Raw genomic sequence first — 25384 nt, 5'->3', positions numbered from 1 at the left:
AAGCAGCCATAAAGTCACTCAGGAGAAGAAGTCCATTTGCCAAGAGATTACCAATTTATTGTACATTGCAAGTGAGAGAGCATAGTAACTATGTTATTACAGTTACCCATAGCATAACCCAAGTTCCTAACCATGGTGGCCAAATGCCCCATGTGTCCCAATAGCATAGCATAGCGACCTGCTAGCACCAGGGCAAAAGGCCCCAGTGTGCCAGCAAGCACCCTATCCCCAAGGCTCTCTCCCCAGCTCTCTCTCAACCGTTCTCTTGAGCTGCATCTGAGAACAGTATTTAAACCCCACAAGTGTATTACATCTTACAAACATGGTCAAAACATCAGTGCCTCAAGAATATACCAGAATACATTCAGACATGGTCAGCTCAGCCTCTAACTGACTAAGTCAATTAAGGAAATGGTCACTCCTGATAACCAACTCACTAACTTCAGCCCAAGTGACTGTGTGACAATCGACACCTCTGTAGCTAGGTTTTACGACAGGGCAGCTGTCCTCTGGACTCAGCTAGGCCCCAGAAATACACAGAAACCCCAACACAGTCACAGAACCACAGTTAAGAGTAAAATGAAGCTAGTTTACATACAAGATATTATCTGTTAATTTCCAATAAATAATTGAAGAGTTCAGATGCAAAACCCCCTAACTCCATTTCTGAAGACCTGCACTTTTATATTTTTAGAGAACCCTGTTGTTGGTTTGGTTTATATTCATGTACTTGATAATATCCATAAATAGTTATATTACATAAATAAAATTAAAAAAATATGCAATTTAGATAGCTTTGTATTAAATAAAAATGAATTAAGATTATTTTCTGAAAAGGCACTTAGGGGGTTTTGCATCTGAACTCTTCAATTGTAAATATTAATGAAGAAATGTTGTCTCAAAACTTCGACACAGTCCACCTCATCATTACTACTTAACGCGCAAAATGCAGTAGAATTATAGCCTAGAAATCTAGACGCCCCTAGCGACCGCAAATTGAATTTGCTCCCGGGGGCAGTCTAGCGGACCCCGGTCGTTTTGCGAGGCTGAAAGTTATTCGATGACAGGGCCAATCATATCGCGAGGAGCGAGATGGGGGGCCGGGCTACCTAGTAAACACAGAAAACTTTCTAAGAAGAAACATGGCGGCCGTCCGTGCTACTTACAGCATGAAAGTTTTTACTTACCGGTAATTTAAAAAGCCTGGATGATAAAACAATTCGTGGCTGACATGGACTGATGTAAACATACACCATGAACTCATCGTACACAAATAGATCACTAATACCTACACATTACCATTTCATCATTCGATGTTTTAAGCTAGCTCGGTAAGCTAATTTGAGCATTTTACAGAACCAGATAGTCACACGCTATTATCAGACCACTATTGTGGTTGTAGAATGAAATTGCTGCCCCAATGTCTAATAAGACACATGCCATTAAAAAACGAGACATTTGGGAGCTTTGAAAGTCTTTGAGTAGCTTACTAAATAGATGGGAATGACACCTAGTCTACCGAGCTAGTGGCTAGCCAACCTGTCGTCAATAACACAGAGCTAGGTATCCAGCCTTGTATTAGTTCTATGGGTACGGTATACAGGTAGCTAGCTAACACTGAACATGCCATGTTGACAACAATCATAAATATAACCATTTAACAAGCCCCAAATTGCTCAACATTTCGCTGGTTGATCAAGGAGGGCCATGTGGTTGAAAACGAGGCATTTTTGAGCTGTGTAAGCGAAAACACGATTTATTAGGAAACTTGTTTGTGGCTGTGGTGATCACACGCATTCACTCCTATGAAGGTACGAAGTTGCCGCTTCAGCTACAAAGGGCCGTGTTGCGTGTGCGTTCTGAAAGACATCTGTGACGTTACACAGAACTGTGTGGGGATTGGTTGTTCCACCATCCTATTGCATGGCGTTGAGTGCCAAGGCATTTTGATAGACAATCGTTTATCCCGCCCACACTCTCTCCGAGCTCGCCCAGACCCTTGTAGGCCTACAGCTTTTTGCTGTACAGGTCTGGCTCGCCAGGCTAGTAGAATTATGCAATATTGAAAGAAGCGAAGGCAGCTCCCAGGGGAAACTTCACTGCCAGCAAAATTAACTATCCATGAAATAGAGCTCCTAAGTACCATAGAGATTCAAGTATTAACCTGTTAGTGTTGCCAGATTGGGCGGTTACCGTCTGCGGGTAAAACCGGGAAAAATCGACCCTTTGGCATTTTTCCTGTCATTGTATGCCCATAAGTCAATGTAATTTCTTCAAATTGGGCATAATATAGCGTATTTTGAGAACCTTTTGGGCGGGATTTGATCAGTCACATCTGGCAATACTAAGTTTTGGTTCCCTTTGCGATTAAAAATGAATGGGGACCTGTGTCAAATAAGGTGTGTGTGCAATCACTAGCGAACTCCCGCAAACTGACGAGGGTATTAAAAATAGGCTGTGGGGATGACATGATTGACCGTTCCTGTGTCAAGCGCCAACATAAATACGATGTTGCTATCACATGCGTAACCCGGAAAACTGGCAGACTACAGAAGGGATCTTTCACGAGCCGTATCCATGGTAACCCACAGCAACCTACCACAAACCTTACTGGTACGAGACTTCGGAAATTTCTAACCAAGCTCTGATACCGCTTGTTTTTTCACTCCTGGTGACACTCTTTTGATAAAAGTTAGCTAGCTTTAGTGTGGTTGCTGCTTCACTCAGAGCTGGTGCCCTGTTTCATGCTGGTATATAGTCAGTCCTGCTGTTTTGGTCAGTGTAGTGTAAGTATTTTGTCTGAAGTCAGTCATTGCTTCTAGCAAGGTATGCATTGTCTTAATGTTACTGGCTGATGTAAGCTGTGCTGGCATGGTCATATTGCTCATCTGTTAGAGTTGCTAAATGTGTAGGCCTGGTTATATGCCTAATTGTGACCTTGCATGGCTGTGTATCTTTCTGCTAGCTCGGTTTGTTTGTGCAGTAGTGCTTGTGCTGCCTGTATGGCACTATTATCTCCTCCCCTCATTCGGAGTCACTGGTTAAATGGCAACATCTATCTATATGGTACAATATCAACTATAGGCTGTTGTTGTGTAATATTTGGTAGTGGCTTGCCTGTTGGGTCATATTCAGCACGTTTAGGCCTTGTCATGCTCATGGAGCAGTGCCGTGGCCTCGGCTGGGGGAGGCAGCACAGGTGACGTCGGCGGCGTCCTTCATACAATCCGTGTAAAATCATGTTGGCTCTGAATGTTGCCGTGTCTGGATAATTTTGATGATTTCGTCTGCTTTGCTGACAAACTGCATATACATAGGCTTGGCTAATGCCGTTAGCAAATTAGTCCATCACGGCTGCCGCACGGCTGCCACAGCCAATGGGAATAGAATGCTTGCATTCTGCTTTTAACAGACGTACTCTGTCGCTTCTAACGCTCGTATTGCTGCACAGTCCAGCGATTTTCTGTCGCTTAATCTTGGCGTGTTAATGTATTTGCCTGGTTAGACAGCATTCTCTGAGTACATTTGCCAAATTTCATATCAATGACAGAGGAAAATAAAATGGCAAAAGACATGGTGAGGCAACACACAGGGCTGTAACGAGACATTTTCAAATACAGAGGTCAAATACTGCGTCCTGTACAGTACGCCTACAGTTCGAATGCTTCGAACTCCAGTCAAACTCTGAAGTTTGTTTTCATTAATCACTGTCTTGAGGATAAATGGGTTGGCGTATACAGACTGAATGGATCATTGTTGATCATCTCATCATAGGTCAATTTTACATTTCTGAAAAATAAAAATACAGAGGACATGACCTCAATGGTAGTTATGGCCATGGCAACACAGTATAGTTGTGAAAGACAGGTAGGACAAAGAGGAACATCTATTCACAACAAGCTTTCTCACACTGTCTTTTTAGAGTATACGCTATGCAGTCACTAGATGGTTTGGAAACCTAACAGTTAAAGTGATATCCCAAATCAACAGACTGACCCACTCTGCACTGAAAGTAGTGGAGGTGAGGGATCACCCCACCCTCCAAGCAATATATGAAGAGTCTGTACTCAGGTAGGCCAGGAAAATATTTGAGGACCCATCACATGTTTTGAACCCATATGAACTGCTACCCTCTGGCAGGTGATTCAGAGTCCCAGTTAAAAACAAGAAGATTTTTGAATGGGTATAAGTTCTCTTGTGTTCCAGTGTCTGTGAACCTATTGAACTCAACTACCATCCTTGTAATGCTGTATATGTATAGTAGGTCGCACTAGGGATGCACTCTATGCATCTCTATGATAGTATTATGTCTGTATGTATTTTGTTTGTTTGTTTTTTCAGGTGTTGTGTTTTATACGGCAGCTATATGTGCAGGTATGTCCAGGACAAATTTCCCTCGGGACAAATAAAAAGTATCTTGAATCTTGAATCTTGAACAAACACTATCAGCGGAAGTTCTATTAGTGAAAGACCATTTCTATCAGTCAAAGAAAATTCTTTGTGGTGGAGAACACATGTATATGGTGTTATAATGTGGACAAAAGGTCCACGAGCGCCACTTACTGTACACGCGAGGTATTTTATTCTGCGCGCGCGCGTAGACACTGTCGCGCGCGCGATTTTGCTCTGCGCGCGCGCGCGCAAACGCTGCCACGCGCGCGCAAACACCGTCTCACGCGCGAGAGGTGACATGAATTTCCTCACGCGCGCGAGCAGAAATATGAATATTTAAATTATCTCCTCCCACTGGTTAGCATAACAAATGAGGCGGAAGTTTGTTTAGTCCATAGTAGTCAAACACAGAGATCTCAGATCTCAATTGCTGATAGACTATCGTTGCTACGGTGACTGCAAACGACCACCTTTGAAACACAACTGAAACGCAACTCACGGCTGCGCTGACAAGGGCATTCACCTATTTATTAGTAAACCCATTTTATTTTTTGGTGGATGAAAACATTGTGTCAATATGCTATGTCTATGTTCGCCTTATTCACCCGGAACGTTCTAAAGACGTTGAGGGGTACACTTCAGGGGTACATTCGGCAACGCACCAGCTGTCATGCCGCCTCACTTTTGTGTGCCCAAATGTTCGTCCTCAAAGAGAAAAAAAATCCTACCGTGGACAGACTTTCCACCGTTTCCCCAAAGAGCAGGCACTTCGCCGTGAATGTATAAATCACATCAAGAGGGATCCTGGTCCATATTTCAAGGTAAGATGCAAAATTATGTTCAATCATACGCATTAGCTAGCACAAATAAGCTAGCTCGCCAAACTTGTCATGACTCATGTAGCCTAATGACGCGAATGCCTCGGTGAAATAAAAAAAATATGAATGTGTAATTACACAACGCTACATTTATATGATATTTCCAGATCGCTATTTTCAAGATTAGGCTTTTAATTGTGTGGTAAGCGATCCGATGGCCATTGATTTTGTGCTACCAGAACCAGTAGCATAGGCCTACTTGATTCCCTGATTGTCGCTCCCAACGCAGGACGCTCCCCGGTCAGCTCGCTCCCACTAGCCAGACTATCGATCCCACCGCCATATAACGGAGCTAGTTATCTTTTTGATGTTAGTTTTTTGTTTCTAACCCTAAACCTAAACCTAACCCTAACCCTAAATTGCTTGTATGTGGCAGTGTATGATAAGATAATACGTGAGATATAATCGGGTGGGACTACACGTCCGGGAGTGATAGAAACACCTGGGACTACACGTCCGGGAGCGATCTCAGTTGGGAGTGTCCATCTACCTCCCGGCCTACTTGTGCCAAAATCAAGTTGTTTTGCTAACGAACTAAAATGCATACCCTGGTATTTATGGTTACAGATCAACGCTGAGACCAAGGTTTGCTCTGAGCACTTTGAGAAGCAGTGTTTTGTAAAGACCGCCCGTGGTATCACAAAGCTTAGGATGCCGTGCCACTTTGTTCGCCTGGACTTCAGAGAGGACAAAGAGGAGAATCATCATTCGCAGACCGAGGTTAGTTTGTTCAGTCAATATTCAACTGACATGTGTTTAGCAACCCTCTAATAATAATAATAATAAACTGAGCATAACCGCGTTCGTCCCGCGACCGTTCCGCCTTGGTATGTTTTGACCCCTTACATATCGCACGAAGCAAAGCGCTCAGGCCTGGGCAGGTTGCCGTGGCAACGCTTCGCACAGCCCTGGCTGGTAGAGCTGTGAAGGATTTTGAATGCCAGGCAGCCAGTAAGAGTAGGGTACAGGGTACAGTACAGGGTAAGCTCGCTTTTATGCTGTTATTGAGAATTTGATTGAATGAGCAGGCGTTGTAAACTATTCTATGCATCAAAAAGCCCTATGTTCTGCGCAGTGCTCCTCCCTCCGAGTCCAGTGACTTTTTAATAACTCACTTTTCTAAAGTTTTAACTTGGATTTCTGTCACGTTTAAACGCCACCGCTCCTGGATCTCTCTCTATGCTGTGCCCTGCCTAGTATTTCTGAGTCCCCTGAAATAGGCTGTCTGCATTCTCTTTTTTAATGCACTGGGCCCTTTCTTTCAAATTAGTCAGTTTGTTTCAGATCTTGTCATTTCTGCTATAGGTGACTGCTCAAGATGTGGCTTCCTGTAGTTCAGAGATAGTTTTCAAAACTGCCTCAAGCTTATGTAGTAGTGTTAAGAATAAACAGGTGTGGAACATATGGCCTATATTTGAATAGTTGTGGGAATAACTGTGGGAACATGGAGCAGCAAGAATAAGCTGTGGGACCAATGGGCTGTGGGAACATAGAGCAGCTGACCCCCAACAGGGTCTTCATGGTTGTATGACCTGAATACATTTTCAAAGCGGAGCCACAGGATGCGGACTTCTACTCTTTTCCACTATTAGACGCGCCTTTGTCCTGCACCTGGCCTCAGCGAGGTGGGATGTGCATACTCTTACTTTTATAAAAATGTTGTATATTGACCACTAATTCTGTGCATGCTGTCATACAGAGATGATGACCCATTCCTGAAGTTGGACGCCAGAATGCAGGAAGGTGCTGTTTAAGAGCCTAGGTAGGTATTTGCTCTCAAGACACTTGTCTGCGACAATTTAGGAAACACTGTCAAAGTGTGTGAATGATGAAGACCAGCTTACAATGTTTTCTCTTCTCTTTTCTTTTGTTTCTGTGCTGTGTGGGACATGTTTGACATGTAAATAGACCACTAGGCTAGTTCAGTGGATTTATGTTGATTATAAATACAAGTCCTTTAGTAGGCTAGTAGGCTAACTAATTAATGCGAGCATGACCTACTGTGTCATGCTAAACAAGCAGGAAGCTGGGCATTCTTGGCGACTCTGAGAACTATAATACAGGCCAAGTCGTCATTGTTATAAAATGGTAATAACATCATCAAATATTTGCCCTGTTGAATGGATGTACGTTTTTGCGTCACATCCTGTTGATGCTAAAATTACGTGCACTATTACATCAAGATCTATGAACTTGTCAGCAGTGCAGCCAGCCTTCTTTCTATGGTCGTAATGTAATCGTTTACAGCTCTCGAAATGAGCAGACAGCTCAGCTGCTTGGTGCATACTCTTACCAATCGGTCTATATTATTCCCTCTTGCATTATTTATTTTCAGGCGGTGGAAGAAGCACTTGCAGGTATGCTACCGACCAGGCTCCTCAACATCAATCCGAGACGGAAGATGAACCGGGATGAAGCAGTTAGATTGAGGTAAACATCTACACACCCCTGTTCAAATTCCAGGTTTTTGTTACGTAAAAAAATGACAGAAAATAAACTTAAAGCTTTAAAAGGAAAGAATAGAAAATAAAAAACTTCTATCTACATCGTTGCATAAATATGCACACCCTTAACCTAATACCTTGTTGCAGCACCTTTGGCTTCTATTACAGCACTCAGTCTTTTTGGGTAAGAGTCTATCAGCATGGCAAACATACAAGTGACAATATTTGTACACTTATCTTTGCAAAAGTACTCAAAATCTGACAGATTGCGAATGCATCTCATCTGCACAGTCCTCCTCAGATTGCCCAACAGATGTTCCGTGTCATACAGGTCTGAACTCTGTCTGGGTCTTTCCAAAACCTCAATCTTATTCTAATGAAGCCATTTTTTGTTGATTTTTGGCATTTGCCTAAAAGTAATTGTCGTTCTGAATGATTAAGGTAATCCGCATCATTACCTTTCTAACAGGGGGCAGTATGTTTTATGCCACTACAATGGCCCCTGTGGAACTGTTCTAAATTCCAACCTCCCAGTTACAGCTGAAGAACGATAATCACATAGCATGATGCTGGCACCTTCATGCTTCACTTTACGCTTGGTGTTACCTTGGCAATGAGGTGTTGTTACCTTTTGTAATTATGTCCAAAATGTTAAACCTCGGTTTCACCTGACCATAATACGTCTTCCCACATGCATTTGGGAGATTACAGAAGTATTTTTTGCAAAATGTACTCCACCAAGATTGAACTTTTTGGTCATAATTCGAAAGGGTATATTTGGCAAAAAACATCACCCCAATAACACCATACTTAAAGTGAAGTATGGTGGTGGGAGGGTTCTTTTGTGCTGTTTTTCTTCAGCTGTCACTGGGGCCTTCATTAGGTAGGAGGCAATTATGAACATTTCCACAGGGGCTGTGGTAGTGGCACAAAATCTTCGCCCCCCTGGTAGAAAGGTGAAGATGCAGAGGAACTAATCTTTCACAACGACAATTTCCCTAAGCGCACACCTAAATCTACTAAAGACTGGCTTCACCAAAATAAAATGGAGGTTTTGGAATGGCCCAGATTGGGGGCCTTGTTGGGTGATCTGAGGAGGACTGTGGGAGATTGCACTCGCAATCTTTCTGATTTGGAGGGCTTTGCAAAGAGGGGTGAACGAATATTCAAGTGAAAAGAGAAGTCCGCGACACTGCTTGTCTATTTATTATTTAATCGAGCAACGTTTCGACCTTCAGGTCTTCATCAGGCAAAGTGTGACACTTTGCCTGATGAAGACCTGAAGGTCGAAACGTTGCTCGATTAAATAATAAATAGACAAGCAGTGTCGCGGACTTCTCTTTTCACTTGGATTTACTCTCATTGTCCTGCACCTGGCCCATCGAGTGGGATGTGCACACATCTACTTCTCTGAGGGTGAACGAATATTGCCATATTAATGTGTGCCATGCTGAGACTCTTACCCACAAAAGACTGTGCTGTAATGAAGGCCAAATGTGCTGCAACTAAGTATTAATTTAAAGGTGTGTACATTTTTGCATTGCATTGCATTGAATAATAGTTTAGATTGAAGGAGGGAAAAGCTGTGAATTTATTTGTCTCTCTGTCATTTTTTTACATCACAAAAACCTGACATTTGAAGAGGGGTGTGTAGACTTTTGGGAGCCACTGTACATGTAGAAATTATGTGTTCATATCACTAACCCTCTTGGTTTAGCACGATAATGAAAAGAACTGTGAGCAAAAATGTGGCTAGCAGAAAACCAGAGTGGCTAGTGACTTGGGAAAACCACTAGCCACTGTGGCCGGAGAGCAAAACATTATAATGTCAAACCCTTGTCTGTACCCAGACATGGGTTCTACCAGCTGTACGGATACCCAAACACAGCCTGTCACATCGTATGCAAAGCGCAAGTCTGAATTAAATTTTCTAAACACATGTACCTAAAAAGTGGACCACAGTCACCTTGTAGTTTGAATACTTTTACTTGAAGGAGAGGATTGTGCACATCCCAGAGAAAGGTGCAGTACGAAGGTCAACTGTAGTTTTCAGAGTGAGGAGTCTGCACACTTAGAATCGTTTTTGTTGCGTTTTATTTTTTCATGGCAGGATAAGGTTTCTACCTCAACAGTCTTCTTCAGATTCTCAGATTCAGATTTTTCATTGTTTTTGGACAAGTTGGGTAAGACTGTATTATGTGCCAGTGCTTGAGTATTACCTGTTGATTTCTCATTTGCCAACAATTAGAATTATTTTACACTGTCTGGACAAGATGTAGAAAACTACTACTGACCGACAGTGATATGTCATGTTCTTAATACTGTATATCCTGTCATTACAGACAAGGCGGCCGGAAACTTTGATGACCTCAATGACACTGGTGAAGGACATCAAGAAAATGGCATCCGGTCACCAGACATCAGCTCATAAGCCACAACGTCATCAACCATTTTGCGCCAAAAATGAAGCCGTTCACATACCATGGCATCCTAAGCAGGTAATTTCATACCTCTCAGTAACCTCAGAATGTTGCTGGTGAAGGAGAACATCCCGTTCAATATCAATATTACACAGAATAAACAAAATCATCACTTCCCATAATTTCTACCACATGTTTCAATAGGCAGCACCACACTACTGTGCAACAGTGAGAGAGAGCGGGCAAGGACAAGTAAAACGGACCTACACTACAGCAAGACTTTGACACTTCTCCACGTGAGAGGCAGCCATCGCCCCCACCGTTGAGCAGTGTGTACCCAGTACCCCCCAAAAGAGGAGATGATCCGACGCCATCACAGCCGATTTCCAAAATTGTACACCAAACTCTGTATGGGCGTGTGTGTGTGTGTGAGAGATATTGTAAAACTTTTCAGTCCTTCTTCTATACTATACAGTGTATAAATATGCATGTGAAAACCTAAATATGCATTAAAAACCATTACTGAGGTTAAGAAATGCATTATAACAAATACATCTGATTCAGGTGTACTGTACATTGAAATGTCTTTATTTGCCACAAATACATCACATCCTGGAAACCTGTACAATGTGTGGATTCAAAGGTCTGCCAGATCTTTGTGATGGCACAGGATTGCAGTGGAACCCAAACATAGCCTAGGAACTCCCACGCCATCTCACCAACTGCCGATATGCAGTATGCCTGAATTTCCTGTACAGCAAAGAAATGTAGAGATTGTGCCTTCATCGAGAATAGGTCATTTGGAATCACAACAATTATTCAATTTACTTTGTGCGTGTGGTGTAGCTATTGCTGTTATTATGTTACTACTAGTGACCCCATTAGTTGAGCTTAATAGTCTACATGACATCTCTGCACTTGTGTTACCACTATTGGGATTGGCTGCTCCCTAAATGAAAATGAGAAAAAACTTGCCCCCGGATGAAATGTTTATGAACTGTGTGCGTTGTGCTGCTTGCTGAAGTAACATGACACCCACATCACCTTCCAGAAATAAAGTGTATACAGGCTACCTAACCAGAGTCCTAGAGACCTGTTGCTGCTGTGTGATGAAATCCAGGCAAAGACCCACCTGCTTTGGCAATTGCTGCAACATGTAAAAAAGGTAGACAGATTAGGCCCCTGTAGATATGGCATGTGTAGATGGATTCACTTAATTCTTTAACCACTTAAATGGCTTGGGTCAGACAAGCTGGGCTGCACACTGACCTCTTCCATGTTGCCTATGTGGTTTCGTTGGCTGTGTGTGACCACCTCCGTACAGGGGCAGATTTATGTATTTATTATTATTTATTTATTTATTAAAATGTCTGCACCTTTTTATTAAATGTATTGCATTGCACTGGTATCACATTGCATTAAATGTACTAGCCAAGTGACACAAACAGAGCAGGTAAATACAGTCTTGATCTGTACCATTTATGTCACTTCTTAAAGATTCAATTATTCAACTCTATATTCGAAGAGGCCGGTATTGCGCTACCATTTTCCATGAACCAGTCAACTTCTGGGAGTCATTGCAGTACTTTGAGAAAGTGATCTTACTTTCTAGCCTAATCATTCATTGTGCTTGTGTCAGTATTGTAGTGTCATTGGTTATTTACAGTGTGTCGACGCCATCTACTGGATACTCCACGCACGGTTCATTTTCTATCCACTTAATCATTTCATTCCAAAGCACAGAGTGAGCTCTTTGATGCAATGTAGGCTAAATTCACCCAGAGCTCTAGTTGTGTATACCCGTTGGATCGCTGAATACATAGCCTACATTAAATCCATATTTATTTCAGCCTCCGGTCTCAAGTCAACTGCGGCCGTCTTGCCCAGTGTCGTCACCAGCTATGGAGAACAGTGGCAAAATGAATGATTGTTCCAACCGATTTCAATAAAGGGTTTCTGATCTGACCGCTTGAATTGACTATCCAGCTCCCTCTTTTATTGCAATGCTTACCAGCAAAAGTATCAAACACACTTGAATCCTTACACATTACAAATATCTGACTGGACCATCGTAGGAAACAGGTTTGTACCGGTAGGCAGGCCTATGGCTCTCAGTCATGCATCATGCACGGAGCTGGATTTCAGTGAAAGATTGCACTTACAACATGTTAACTTAAGGTCTATGTAAACGTGCATTTTGGTCTTTGCAAAACAACTATGTCATCATGCCAAATACCTAGCCTGCTAACTTTAAGCTCTTAAAACACACTCGTCGTGAGCAAAATGAAGCTTGACAGGAATAGTCCTAGGCTACAACACGAACCATATTCAGTTGATGAAATGTCTACTCACTTTATTCCTCATCTGCTGTCTGCGAATCTCAACAAGTTCGCCCATGAAACAAACATATGTATTAAAAACAATGTTTTCATAAAAATGGGTAAGAAATAGAGGTAAATGCCCTTGTCAGCAACCTTCAGTCATTCCACTGTCAGTAAACGCGAGCTGCAGTCACCGTAGCAACGATATAAACAATTGATCTTGATATCTGTGTATGACTATTTCGGACTAAACAAACTTCCGCCTCGTTGGTTATGCTAATCAGTGGGAGGAGATAATTTAAATATTCATATTTCTGCTCGCGCGCGTGAGGAAATTCATGTCACCTCTCGCGCGTGAGGCGGTGTTTGCGCGCGCGTGGCAGCGTTTGCGCGCGCGCGCAGAGCAAAATCGCGCGCGCGACAGTGTCTACGCGCGCGCGCAGAATAAAATACCTCGCGTGTGCAGTAAGTGGCGCTCGTGGACCTTTTGTCCACATTATGACGCCATACATGTACCACATTTATCACCTTACAATACTAAGTATGCATAAATCATTTTGTGATAAAAACAAAATAGTCACTTACCGAAATTAGTGAAATGCAACCCTCCAGGAGGTCAAACAAAGATGAGAGTCGAGATGAGACGACTCTTGTCATGAGCCCTGACTGAAAAAGAGTCCACATCCTGAATGGGACGTGCTGATCTTCATGTAAGACTGCGATACAGAATCAGAACGACCACAACACCACAATGTATGACTGCAGTCTGCTTATCATGGCCGGGTTCTCTTTCCATTCTGAATCATGTTTGCTCCGTGTTTTTAGACATGTGCTAATTACTCATGATTGAGATTATTGCATCAGTCCATTGGAAGCAGTTCTGCTTGCTTTTTCCATTTGATTTCCTTTCGTACCTACATTGTGGATAGTGTTGTGTATTTTCAGTACGTTTTTCATATGTTATCATACCACGTATTTTAAGCAGGTGAGATTCCTTTATTTCATGTCTTTTCATGTCTCTTCATGTCTGAAGGATTAATTCTGTATGGTTGTAGTCAGGGATGGGCAGTATTGCTATTACATCTAATTGAATTACATTTTGAAACACAAAATAATATTTTGTAATTTTATTTAATGTAAGCGAGATACATGCATCTGAATTTTGTATCAAATAACTTTTCTCAAATATTTTGTGTATTTTTTTCAACTACAAAATACAAAATACTTTCATCTAAAGAATGTTATTACAAGATATGAACACAAGATGGCTGCAGATTAAAACGTACATGATTGGCCCTAGCCTTGACTGCGCAAGAAATTCAATCCAATTGAAGGTGAGTTAGTCGATCTTATTTGCTAGAACTCCAGAGCGGACATGTACAGGATGTATTTGATGAATTACAGGTTTTCTAAATTGCTTAAATTGCTTAAATCTGCACAGTGCAATATTTTTAGTAGTTAATTTCCAGAATTCATGCTGCCCATTCACAAATGCCATTTACCAAATACCATTTTCACAAGTACTTACCACCACCATTAAATTCTAATTACTCATTTACGACATACATGAAAAATTTGGATCTTCTCAATGTCCGTCATTTATAATTTTCAGAAATTGACATTGTAGCTGCAAAACACACTGTACTTTGGTCATACTTGTAAATATTAGTTCATTATTTTGCATATTCATGAAAGGAACACATTTGGGAATAGGAAGTACAGTTTCAATGAGCAGTACAGTTGCAATACCTACTCTGGCCACCATCCTATAGGGAGCACAGTTTCAATGAGCAGTATAGTTGCAATACCTACTCTAACCACCATCCTATAATGCACCTTTTTTTTTAAAAAAAAAGCACTTGTATCTCTACTTTTTCATAGAAACGATTGCTATTCTTATGGCACTGACATGTTAATTGACATATTAAGTTAAGATTGAAGGATTACCAGTTGAGAGATGTTCTCATTGGCAGGCCTCATAAACCGGCCCCATCGCCAAACGTTGTAATGCGAAGCTGTTTGAAAAATTAGTTATGATGACATAGCCTACAGTATATCTCCCTTATATAGTATTATTCAACTTTTTGGTCTTGTGTTTGTATGTCATCTTCAGTATTTTTTTGCACAAGTTGTAAGTATGTATGATATCGCTGCAACACATGAATTTTTTCCACTGTGGGATGATAAAGGACATACTCTACATACTTACTTACAGCAGGGCCTCTTTCTTTCTTGTTTGAGCTTTTTTGTTTTCTCATCATCATTTCATTTCTCAGAATTGAATTGTTCAATTAATTTCATTGTGTAAGTCAAATTGGTAGTTTTTGTACACAATGTTTTTGTGGTAGGCCTATTTTGTTGTGCATTTTCTTTGTTGAAAATACAAAATACTGTATTTCAATATTAGATACTGTTACAGTTATGTATTTTGTATTGTATTTGTAAAAAATGTTGCTGGGTATTTTGTATTGAAAATACATTTAACTGTATCTTTGCCCATCCCTGATTGTAGTTCTCTTTTAGTGAGCTGTGGTGAGCTGTCAGTCAGTGTTGCCAGATTGGGCGGGTGCCCGCAGAAATTAGGCTACTTGGGATGAGCGTTGGCGGGCAAAAACAGGAAAAATTGGCCATTTGGCGTTTTTTTAAGCCGTTTTGGGCCCATAGAAGTTAATGTAATTTGTTGAATTTGGGCGTAATTTAGCGCATTTGGGCGGTTTTTGAGAACCTTTTGGGCGGGATTTGGTCAGACACATCTGGCAACACTGCTGTCAGTTGCTGTCAAATGCGGCGCGGAGCCAGCTCCCGCACCGCTGACGCTCGACTACCAGAAAATAGAACTCGAGCGTATATTTCACGCTGGCGACCGGCGGTGTCTCATTCAAATGAATGGCAAAGTAGCACGCTTTGGCTGTGGGGGGGTTTTGAACAGGATTGGCCGTGCACGCCGACGCTGTCAGTGTGAAAGGCAGAGAAAAACACACCGGCCGAAACTAAGCAGAAAGACCGCGTTCGTCACGCATCCGTCCCGTTCGGCTTTGGTATGTTTGACCCCTAAGGGGTCTTAGGGGTCAAACATACCAAAGCCGAACGGAACTGTCGCGGGACGAATGCGGTCTTTCTGCTTAGTTTCGGCCGGTGTGTTTTTCTCTGCCTTTCTGTGGGATCAAGTGGCCGCGGACTCTGTTGCAACCCCATGCGAGTTATTGGGTTAGAAAGAAACTCTCCTGGCTTACTGAGGACTGTAGAGCCGTGCAAAGCTACCTGCTAACTTCCTGTTTGTGTTAATTTAGGCAAAGTAAAACTAGCTCTACTCTGAACAATCACACGTGCAGTGTTGACTGGTCATTGCAGAAAATGTATGCAGAACCGGTAGCTACCCCATGGAAGCCGCAGATGTCATCAGCAACCGACCGGCAGAAGCATTGGGTTTGAGCAGTCATACAAGGTTAGGCCTACGTGTCGACGGCGGCGGCGGGATGATTGGATAAATAACTGGCTGTAGTTGCCGCACAGGTGGGATGTATCACGGGGTGACAGGGGCCACTAGTGGAGGTGGGAACCAAAAGTTGTTTTTATTGTTTCTTGAGGGGATTTCTGAAGTGACTGACATAAACAGAGATTGGAGGGTTAAGGTGGACTAATCAGTACTAATGAACTCAAAATGGGTGCAGTTGTAAGGCTGGACAATTGCGGAGGTGATTTGTGCATTTGGGGAGGTTGAGGGGTTTTATTTGCAGGTTTGGAACACACACAGGAGCGCGGAGGATCGGCGACGCAGCGGGGGAGGCGAGAGGAAGAGAGAGAGAACTGTCGAGATGGTGATTGACCTGGGCATGGGCGATTCTAGACAGGGGCCAGGGTGGACCAGGGCCCCTGTAGATTTCCTCCTGGCCCCTGTTGTGGCCCCTGTGCTGAACAGCCAATGATTCCGACATGATATAGATTTTTGTATATTATATATTCATAACATTAAAAATGTATCTCTTTTGCCATTTTATGTGCCCCCCTGAAAAACGAATGGGCTCGCCTCGGCCCCCCTGGTAATTTTGGTCTAGAATCACCCCTGGACCTGGGCCGGAGAACAGATGCGCGAGAGAACGTCTTTAGCGGTAGCTGGACGAAGGTGAGCCTGGACGGAGCACACGAAGATCGGACGCCGGCGAGCTGTGTATCCACGGAGGGCATTCTGCCCGATGAGGGTCCGCGCCCGGAGCACATAAGTTGACGGCACGTTGGAAACTGGATGGAAGATCACCCCTCCCTTGAGTTAAGTGTTGGCATTCCGTAGATTGGCCCTCGGGATATTCCATTTCAAGCCACTCGCAAGAGCACTGTTGGCACTCCTTGTTTCTCTCCTCTCACTGTTGCTCTTTCTCTCTCTCTCCCTCGCTCTCTCACCTGCTGTCGTCCTCCTCCTGCCCACTCTACTGGGCCTGTCGTCGCCACCATGAACTGCCACGAGTTAACACGACTTTTATTATAGTAATGTAGCAATAAGGTGGCTACTCATATTTGTTTGCTGTAGTGTTTACAACGTTTGCGGTGCAATTCGCATTGTGTGGCTTGTGCGTTTTGAGTCACTACTAGAACGTAACCACCCTCTATTCTTATGTAAACAAGAGCATTGGTGTACCGTGGCTTCCACCGTGTTTACGAACTGTGGCTGGTGACGTTGTCCTGTTCCCCCAGCCAGACATGATGTGGCGAGGCGGATTGGGACGGTCGTTGGATCGATGCCCCCCCCATCTGGAAGGACCGTCCGGACTTTTGAGACTGGTTACACACACACGCACCCGCACTCAAAATAGGCCTACAGAATTCTGTGTCCACTCCAGGAGAAATAAATTCTAAACCTCAACTGCTCTGGTGTCTTGGTGTGTTTGGTTGTACATTGCTCCTCAGGGTATAGTAGATAGTAAGTGGAGGTGCCGCTTGGCAACGCGCACCTCCCACCTGTGACATGTGCAGGCACGCGCCATATTAGCATAACGAACACTCGTTCATTCCTATGGGCCCTTTCTGATGAGGGCTGATACTGCTACACTGAGGGGAGGACCAGGCCAAAATCATCAACAGGCCACCGAGCAAATGCCCTGTACTGTATGCCCAATGGCCAATCCAGCCATGTGTCACATAAGTGAGTACACCCCTCACATTTTTGCAGATTTGTAAGTATATCTTTTCATAGGACAACATTAAAGGAATTTCACTGACACGATGATTAGTGACCTGTTAACAACATAAATAACCACTTAAATTTGTTGTTCAAAATAAATGAATAAAGAAGCACTCATCAGATTTCTTTTTTCTTTTTTAATCACCTCACATCACAGACGTTTCGGGCTTACACCCTTCTTCAGTGTGAAATGGCGATTTCGCCTTTGACCCCAGTAGGTGTAACTTAAATAAACTTAGTTACCCAAAATGCCAGGTGTCTCCAAAAATACCCAGTGCAGGTACCAAAAGCGCACCACTAGAGGGAGACGCAATGGATACACATCATTATAACTTTACAACAATTACGCACGTTCCAGCAATCAAAACAAAAATACAAATAGAAATTATTTCAATGTCCATGTCTTGGTGTCTCAGTCTTCAACAGACAACACAAAAGAGGGTTATATATATATATATATATATATATATATATATATATATATATATATATATATATATATTTAGACAAAACGTTATTTTACAAGTTGGAACATGCCTCTTTGAGAAAAAAGAGCTAAGAGAGAGACAGAAAGATCTTAGCCCACGTCACAGAAATATTTTACAAAAAACAAGACAGTATAATTTCTTCATTCATCCCTCCTGGGATGAGGATATCCAGAGTATGAATCCAATAAGCCTCCCTTTTCAAAAGTAAATTGTCCTCCAGTTGTTTACTCACAAGAAATCAAAATACAGCCATTAATGTTTGAACATGTAATAATAATAATAATAATAATACATTTTATTTAAAAGCGCCTTTCAAAACACTCAAGGACACTGTACAGGGAGAAACAAAAATAAAACAAGACACATAAGCAGAATTTTAAACAAAATAAAAATAAATAAATATATATATATTAAATATGAAATAAAATAAAATAAAACAACAGAGTTAAAGAATCATAAAGAATAGGCTATCTGAAACAGATGGGTTTTTAGTCTGGATTTGAACAGGGGCAGAGAGTGAATATTGCGGATGTCAGGGGGTAACGCATTCCACAGCTGAGGGACAGAGCAACTGAAAGCTCTATTCCCCATGGTACTAAGACGGGCAGAGGGGACAGAGAGGAGAATGTAGGAAGAGGAACGGAGGGGGCGGGAGGGAACAGCAATGTGAATAAGATTAGATAGATAAGGGGGGGCAAGATTGTGGATAGCCTTGAAGGTGTGGAGAAGTATTTTAAAATGAATTCTATATTTGATAGGGAGCCAGTGGAGATGTTGCAGTGCAGGGGTAATACAGATGTACTTATAAAAGTGAGAACACTCCAGATTAAAATCCGATAGCGAAGGGGCCGTGTTGTTCTGAATGGTCAAACAACAATCGCCAAACAATAATTACAATAATTTTGCTTGGTTTTAATGGCTGTTGTCTCTACATTATTCATAAAATGTAAGAACTGAATGTTTTGAAATTGATAGGAAGACAAACGTAAAACTCAACTCAAACCAACATCGAAACATATTATGTGATAGAGAATTTCAGACACATGATCGTAAACATAGTTCATTGAAATGGGAACATGTAAAAAGATGAAGCTGGACAAGAAGGACACTTTCTAATTTTATTTCCATTCCCAATTTTGTAAATTCCAATAAACCTTGGGTGTTTGTAAGGTGGTGCGTTTTGTGCAGATTTCACAATATGGTTCCACCAACCAGTGGCTATATGTTTCCACCGTGTAATTTAGTTTCCATTTGAAATATGAGGCATAGCGTTCCCTATCCTCAGCCAGTATCTTGAGGAATGTTCCAAGCTCCTCTACGGAACTGAAGTCGTCCACATGAATAAAGGAATCTTTTGGTATCATGGCCTCATAGTTCTGCCGGGATGGGCCTAAAACTACAGGCACAGCTCCACCCAAAAATGCATTCTTCCACAACTTCTCTGTGATGTAGTCCTGGAAGATAGAGTTCTCAAAAGACAGATAGAAGTGGCAACGAGATATGGTGGGTAACAGTTGCTCACCATCCAGGCGTGGGCCGACTGCTCCACCATAAACATTTACTTTTATGACTTCCTTCAGTTTATTGTACACCTTTGCTCGCTCATGATGGGCTTGGTAATTGCTCACAACCCAGCAGGCCAAAGAAGACTTATTTTTGGGAATAAAATCATCGACTGTCATTCCGGTTCCCCCCTCTCGTCGGCGTAACCAGCCATATGGTGTAAAAAAGTCTGCATCATGTCTGTAAGACATCGTGTAGTTAAATTGCCCAGCAAAAGGCCTCAAATTGCCATTATTGGCTGGGCTTTCCTTGGAGAACCACACCCACCCCTGCTGCTGTGGGCGGGGCAAATGCAAGGGCAACTTTTGTTGTCCGCTGACCAGCTCACGGTTGTGGAAAATGACAAAATTTGCCTGAGGGAACAGTGACCGATCATCTGACAAAATGCAGTCAGGTATGCCAAACCTATCTTGGCACACATTGCCATGCAAGTGCTCTGAATATCCAAAAGCCCAGTACCACACTAGGACAGTCGTGGTTGTGCTATTAACAAGAACCTTGGGCAGGCCTGATTCAGGTCTTTGGAATGTGTTGAGCAGTGAAGGCCGTTGGACGAGCAGGCTTCCGAACAGGGTGAGGCAAACAAGAACAGCAGCCAGTATCGTCCACCGGTGACACCAGTGCTCCACCATATTGATTTCTTGATTGTGATATCTGCAAAAAACAAGAACAGAAAGTATAAAAAAGCTGAAAATATAAAAAGCTGAAATAGCAGCGAGTGACTGAATCCAAATGTTGCTGCTGTGTGCATACTCAGCCTCCAAGGTTTTCATTTTTCTGGTAGGATGTGTGTTTTTGAAGTGGCCATACTTTGTCTCATGGTGTCTTTTAACAGTGTATGCTTTACAAACAGCAATGACCTTGTAGCAAATGGGGGGCAACCGCCATTCTGACATACCGCCACTTCGACAGTATTTAATTGTCATTTCGAGCCATTCCGAGTCATTTTAACATTGTTGCAAGTACTTAAAGGTGTGTGAACAACGTTCTAACTCAATTGACATTTGCAACAATGTTGCTACATGAGCGGAAGTGGAGAGAGTGCCAGCGCAATTACAGGATTAGTGTATAATTTAGTGTCTAATTTTGTCCCGTTACAAATGCCCTTTACAGGTAGGGTCTGAAAACAGTTCCTGCAAGCTGGAAAAATGGTTCCTGCAATAAAAAGTCAATGTCGGAATGGCGGTATGTCTGAATGGCAGTATGTAACCGTAGCAAATGAGACACATCAGTGTAGCATTAGTAAATGCAGGCAGGATGAATGAAACTTAGCTTCCATTATTCTTTGGGGGTTCTTCATTCGAAATCAACTTTTCATGGCTTCTGACAATGACATTTTGCATCGATAGCTACTAGCTAGCAATCTTCAGCTAATGAAACGAAATAAATGTCACCCATAAGAATAAACAACCGACAATTGTATACATTACAGCAGATGCCAGGAGATACAGCAATCATAGATACGCATGCATAGAAAATTGTTTTAAATTAAATTATATGAACTTAAATGCTTTTATGTTAGACAACATTTATAATATAATAGCAAAACTTTTTCCTCTGTAGAAAAAGCATGGCCATGGCTCACGATGGCATTGCCAAAACAAATGTTGGCCCTGGTCCAAAGTCAATGTTGTCAATGGTGTAAAAGAAACAAAGTATCCAAGGCACTCTTCCCAAAAAAGTTAAAATAGCTTTATTAAATGGCTAAAGCATTGTAGAAAAGTTAAGAACGGCAACATGTTTCGGCCAAGGAGTGGCTTTCATCAGGGCAGAGTCAATACTGTGTTGTGTCAGGGAAAGTCAGCACTGGCCTTGAAGAAAGATTCTGGTAATGTTATATGGAGACATTGCAAAGTAATGACTAATAGACCAGTGGTTCTCAAACTTTTTGTGTGAAGTACCACCCGAGAAAATATTGAGCTCTCCGAGCACCACCTCGATAACCAACATTAGAATATCGCAGCAAACGTCTTCCATATTCACTTTTTAGTATTATTCTACATTATGTTTTCAGATTCATACAGGTTTAATAATTACTCCAGGTTTATAGTATTAATAGACCATATGACATGGTTTAATAATTACTCCAGGTTTGCTCCGGGCCCAAAGTCACTAAAAGGCTGCTGTAACAGTTTAAGGCACTTCATTTCAAAACAATGGTAATTGCATTGTGCCTTGTGTGCACCGCCCACCCCCCCCCATCCCTCTTCATTTTTATAAACAGCTGGAAGATAAGGACAGCGTTCTTACTCATCACTGCAGGAAACTGCTTCCCCAAGAAACGGTCTGTTTTTGGCCAGCTTCATGTCGGACCCTTTATTTTTATTTAAAATAAAAGTTTAATGCTGTTTTATTTTCTGTCGTATCAAATGTTTCATTAACCATCAGAATTGACAGCGGGCATGAGGATAATAAACGACGGTAGCCTAGCACGACTAGGCACGCCTCAACGGGGTGGCACATGCCTTTCCGAGCGAAACCAGCTGGCCCCCCAAGGACCGTTTCCCTCTGGAGATGCTTAGGCTTAGTCCGGTGCCCCAGCAGTCTCACGGCTAGCGCGCAGCATTCCTCCCTAAGTTCTCCCCAAAGTTGTGTGAGAGACGCCTAACGGTCTTCACTACGTCTGACGCGGTGCACCCAGGGCCTCCAATGTCCGATCTGCGTACGGTCATTTGGGCCTACTTTGTGTAGCGCACCACATGAACCAAAAATACACCCCAATGAGCAGGTGGGTCTGGACCCCCCCAGTTGGGGTTGCTCCATCCGTACCCTTACGGCACTGTGCCGACAGCCTGCAGGCCCATGGGGACTCAGGCGCCCGATTTGCCCGTCATGCCAATGGCCCGTTGCTTGCACTTCTGGGCAAAATGCACAGACCCCTCTGGATTCTGAATACAGTGGAGAGAGGTTACCGTTTGCACTTTAAACGGTGTCCACCTGCTTTACGTTCAGTGATCACTTCTGTGGCACTAGTCTGCGTGCCCTCTGTGAGCAGAGGTATTGTAGTGGGTTGGGTTTCACTGTCAGTGCTTCAGGGCTTCTTTGATATGTGAAAACCACATCTACTTCACCCTTTGAGCATGAAGGAGCAGGGGCACATGATGATGAAAAAGTACAGTAATTTTCCATTGCTGGAGTCCTACTCAAGCAAAAGTACCACAGAGTTAGTCACGCAGACACTTGTGCATTTCCGCTCAACTTCAACCATCTGCGTGATAACCAACCAGGGGGGCATTTCTCAAAACCGTATTTGCTAACTATTTTAGCTACTTTGTTGTTTGCAATGCAATTTCCCATTGACAACTACTCAAGTTGCTAACTGACTAACAACTACGCTTTCGAGAAACGCACTCCAGGTTACCCCAGAGTGGGTAAATCTACTTGAGTAAATGTAGGCTTCAGTGATTTGGGCCAAACCTCATCCTGTTTACCGTTAGAGCGTGGGCAGGAAAACCCACGTAAGTGAGTAAGTGAGAGACTTTGTGTGGGCATGAGAAGGTGTGATTTACAATGAACAAACAAGATTTAGGTACCATGGAGGGAACACACAAGAAATATATATAAAGTATTATGCTGAACAAGGAAACATGTAAACATATATACTCTATTGCCTAGTTTGCCTACAGCCATAGCCCCACAGCAGAAAAGCATTTTAGTGCAAACATCATCATATCATCAGCAATACAACCCCTTTTAGATATCATACCTCCTAAATATTGAGACTGAATAAATATTACACACGTGATGCTACATAAAAATACAAAAAATATCCACCCAAAAATAGCCAATGATGTGGGAGGGGCCATGGCCATTATTTTCCCCACCCTCTTAAAGGGGGATGCTACAATGCTACACGGATCCATTGACTTTCACTAGATTAGCGACATTTTCCCTCTTTTAACTTGTCTTAAAGCAAGACAACGCTTAACATGAAAAATAAGACACTTTACCACCTTTATAAACCCCAGCCAACGATTTTAACTGTAGTAAGCTCCAAAATAGTGGCATACCCCTTTAATGAGAGTTTGGAGTGTAATATAATCCAATAATCCAATGTCTAATGATGGCTTCAATGCAACCCGCACATTTTTGAATGGGAGTGAATGGAGCGAGTCAAGCTAACTCCTGATACCGTTTGGCATGTGCTCTGGATTTCACATAGCATTGAATTTTAAAGGTTTGGATTGCCGTATTGGAGTACAGTAGTTTTTCATTGCTTAAATACTACTCAAGCAAAGAACCCCAGCGTTAACCTGATGTTGACTTACGTCATCTGGCTGCCTTCACCAACTACACGCAGGGGCGTTCCCTTTCCTCAGCTAAGTACACTGTATGTGACAACATGTACATTCTTTTTCATTTCGAATAATAATCATTTTAATTAATAATATTTAACAATTGTAGTTAAATAATAGCCGTAATTTAAACAAAGACTGTGGAATATTTGTAGTTAAAAATAGCCGCAATTTAAACAGAGACTGTGGACTGGACATAGACTGTGCACTGTGCACAAAGAATGTACTTATGATTCATTTACATGCGAAGCTCCCTGAAATTAAGGCTGCCCCTCCCGAAGCGCGTAACTGGTGAAATCCCGCGTAAATCACACACTGAGTCAGCGCGGAGTTGCTGTTGCACGCTTTTGTTCACTTGCGCATCCTTACGCGCATGGGAGAATACAGGTGATAATGCACTATAGATATGGCCTTCATAGAAAGTGTGTGATGATTGTTATGATATGTGTGATGATTGTTATGATATGCCTGAGTTACTGTGTAATACAGCATTACTGCAAGAAATGCAATAGATTTGGACACATACTTATAGATTAAAAAAAAATCAAAAAAAGGCAGGACGCCAAGGCACTCTTCTAAGATAAAACCGCTTTATTAACAAGGCTAGTTCATGTTTGAACTTAAATAATTAAAAATACTGCCAATGCCAACATGTTTCGGCCGCTACAGGGCCTTCATCAGGGCACAAGGTGAATCAAGCAGTGTAGCACACCAGAGTCTCAAACACACTAATCAATCAGCTGATTGACTCAAGGTGACGTAGGCGGAGTCTGCTCCTGCAGAGCTGCAAGGTACATACTAACAACCACAACAATAGAAAAATGCCAGTGGCAGTCTTAAAAATGTTAAATACATGAAGAGTATCACATTACTGGAAAGAAAAACAAAAAGACATTACAAAGCTCGATGGTTTTACTTTTTTACTTTTACATACTTATAGATACTGCAACAAAAAAAGATTGCGCCTTACTGCAATGCAAAAAGATCTCCCTCATATAAGGCCTGTACAAGGATGTTATTCACCATTGATTAAAAAAACCCTTTCATTATTGATCTATACTCATTTATACATACATGCTCATACTGCACTGGCCACTAGAGGCGATTTGCTCGACTTGAGCGGAAGATTGTAGTTGGACTTGAGTGCATATTTCGGTTCTGCGACAGCTGCCACAGCCAATGGGAATAGAATTCTTGTATTCTGCTTTTAACAGACGTACTCTGTCGCTGCAACATGATCTCCAAAAATTCCGTGCTCCTGGACACGGATGTTAAGGACACAAAATCCGTGTCCAGGAGCACGGATTTTGCCAAAATTCCGTGCTCCTGGACACAGAATTGTTTTCCGTGCTCCTGGACACGGAATTGTTTGAAGTGCTTTCTATAGGCTATTTCCACAGTCTTGTG

General features: G+C 42.3%; 2 protein-coding genes and 1 long non-coding RNA gene across 3 annotated transcripts in view; 2 read left to right on the top strand and 1 right to left on the bottom strand.

Moving 5' to 3' along the window:
• gpr179 (G protein-coupled receptor 179) overlaps positions 1-25384 on the top strand; it is a 440981-nt gene that overhangs the window by 235487 nt on the left and 180110 nt on the right. The window lies entirely within an intron of this gene.
• Positions 6246-10096, top strand: LOC134453526 (uncharacterized). The gene is made up of 3 exons (XR_010035654.1): positions 6246-7032; positions 7606-7700; positions 10057-10096. It is a non-coding gene; the product is annotated as an uncharacterized LOC134453526 (long non-coding RNA).
• Positions 19238-20314, bottom strand: LOC134445194 (alpha-(1,3)-fucosyltransferase 7-like). Its single transcript, XM_063194280.1, has one exon. The coding sequence runs from the start codon at positions 20312-20314 to the stop codon at positions 19238-19240; it is 1077 nt and encodes a 358-aa protein (XP_063050350.1).

Source organism: Engraulis encrasicolus, chromosome 1 (assembly GCF_034702125.1).
Source record: "Engraulis encrasicolus isolate BLACKSEA-1 chromosome 1, IST_EnEncr_1.0, whole genome shotgun sequence".
NCBI classification, from domain to species: Eukaryota; Metazoa; Chordata; class Actinopteri; order Clupeiformes; family Engraulidae; genus Engraulis; species Engraulis encrasicolus.
Note: the sequence above shows the minus strand (reverse complement) of the source record. Positions and strands in the feature narration are given on the sequence as shown.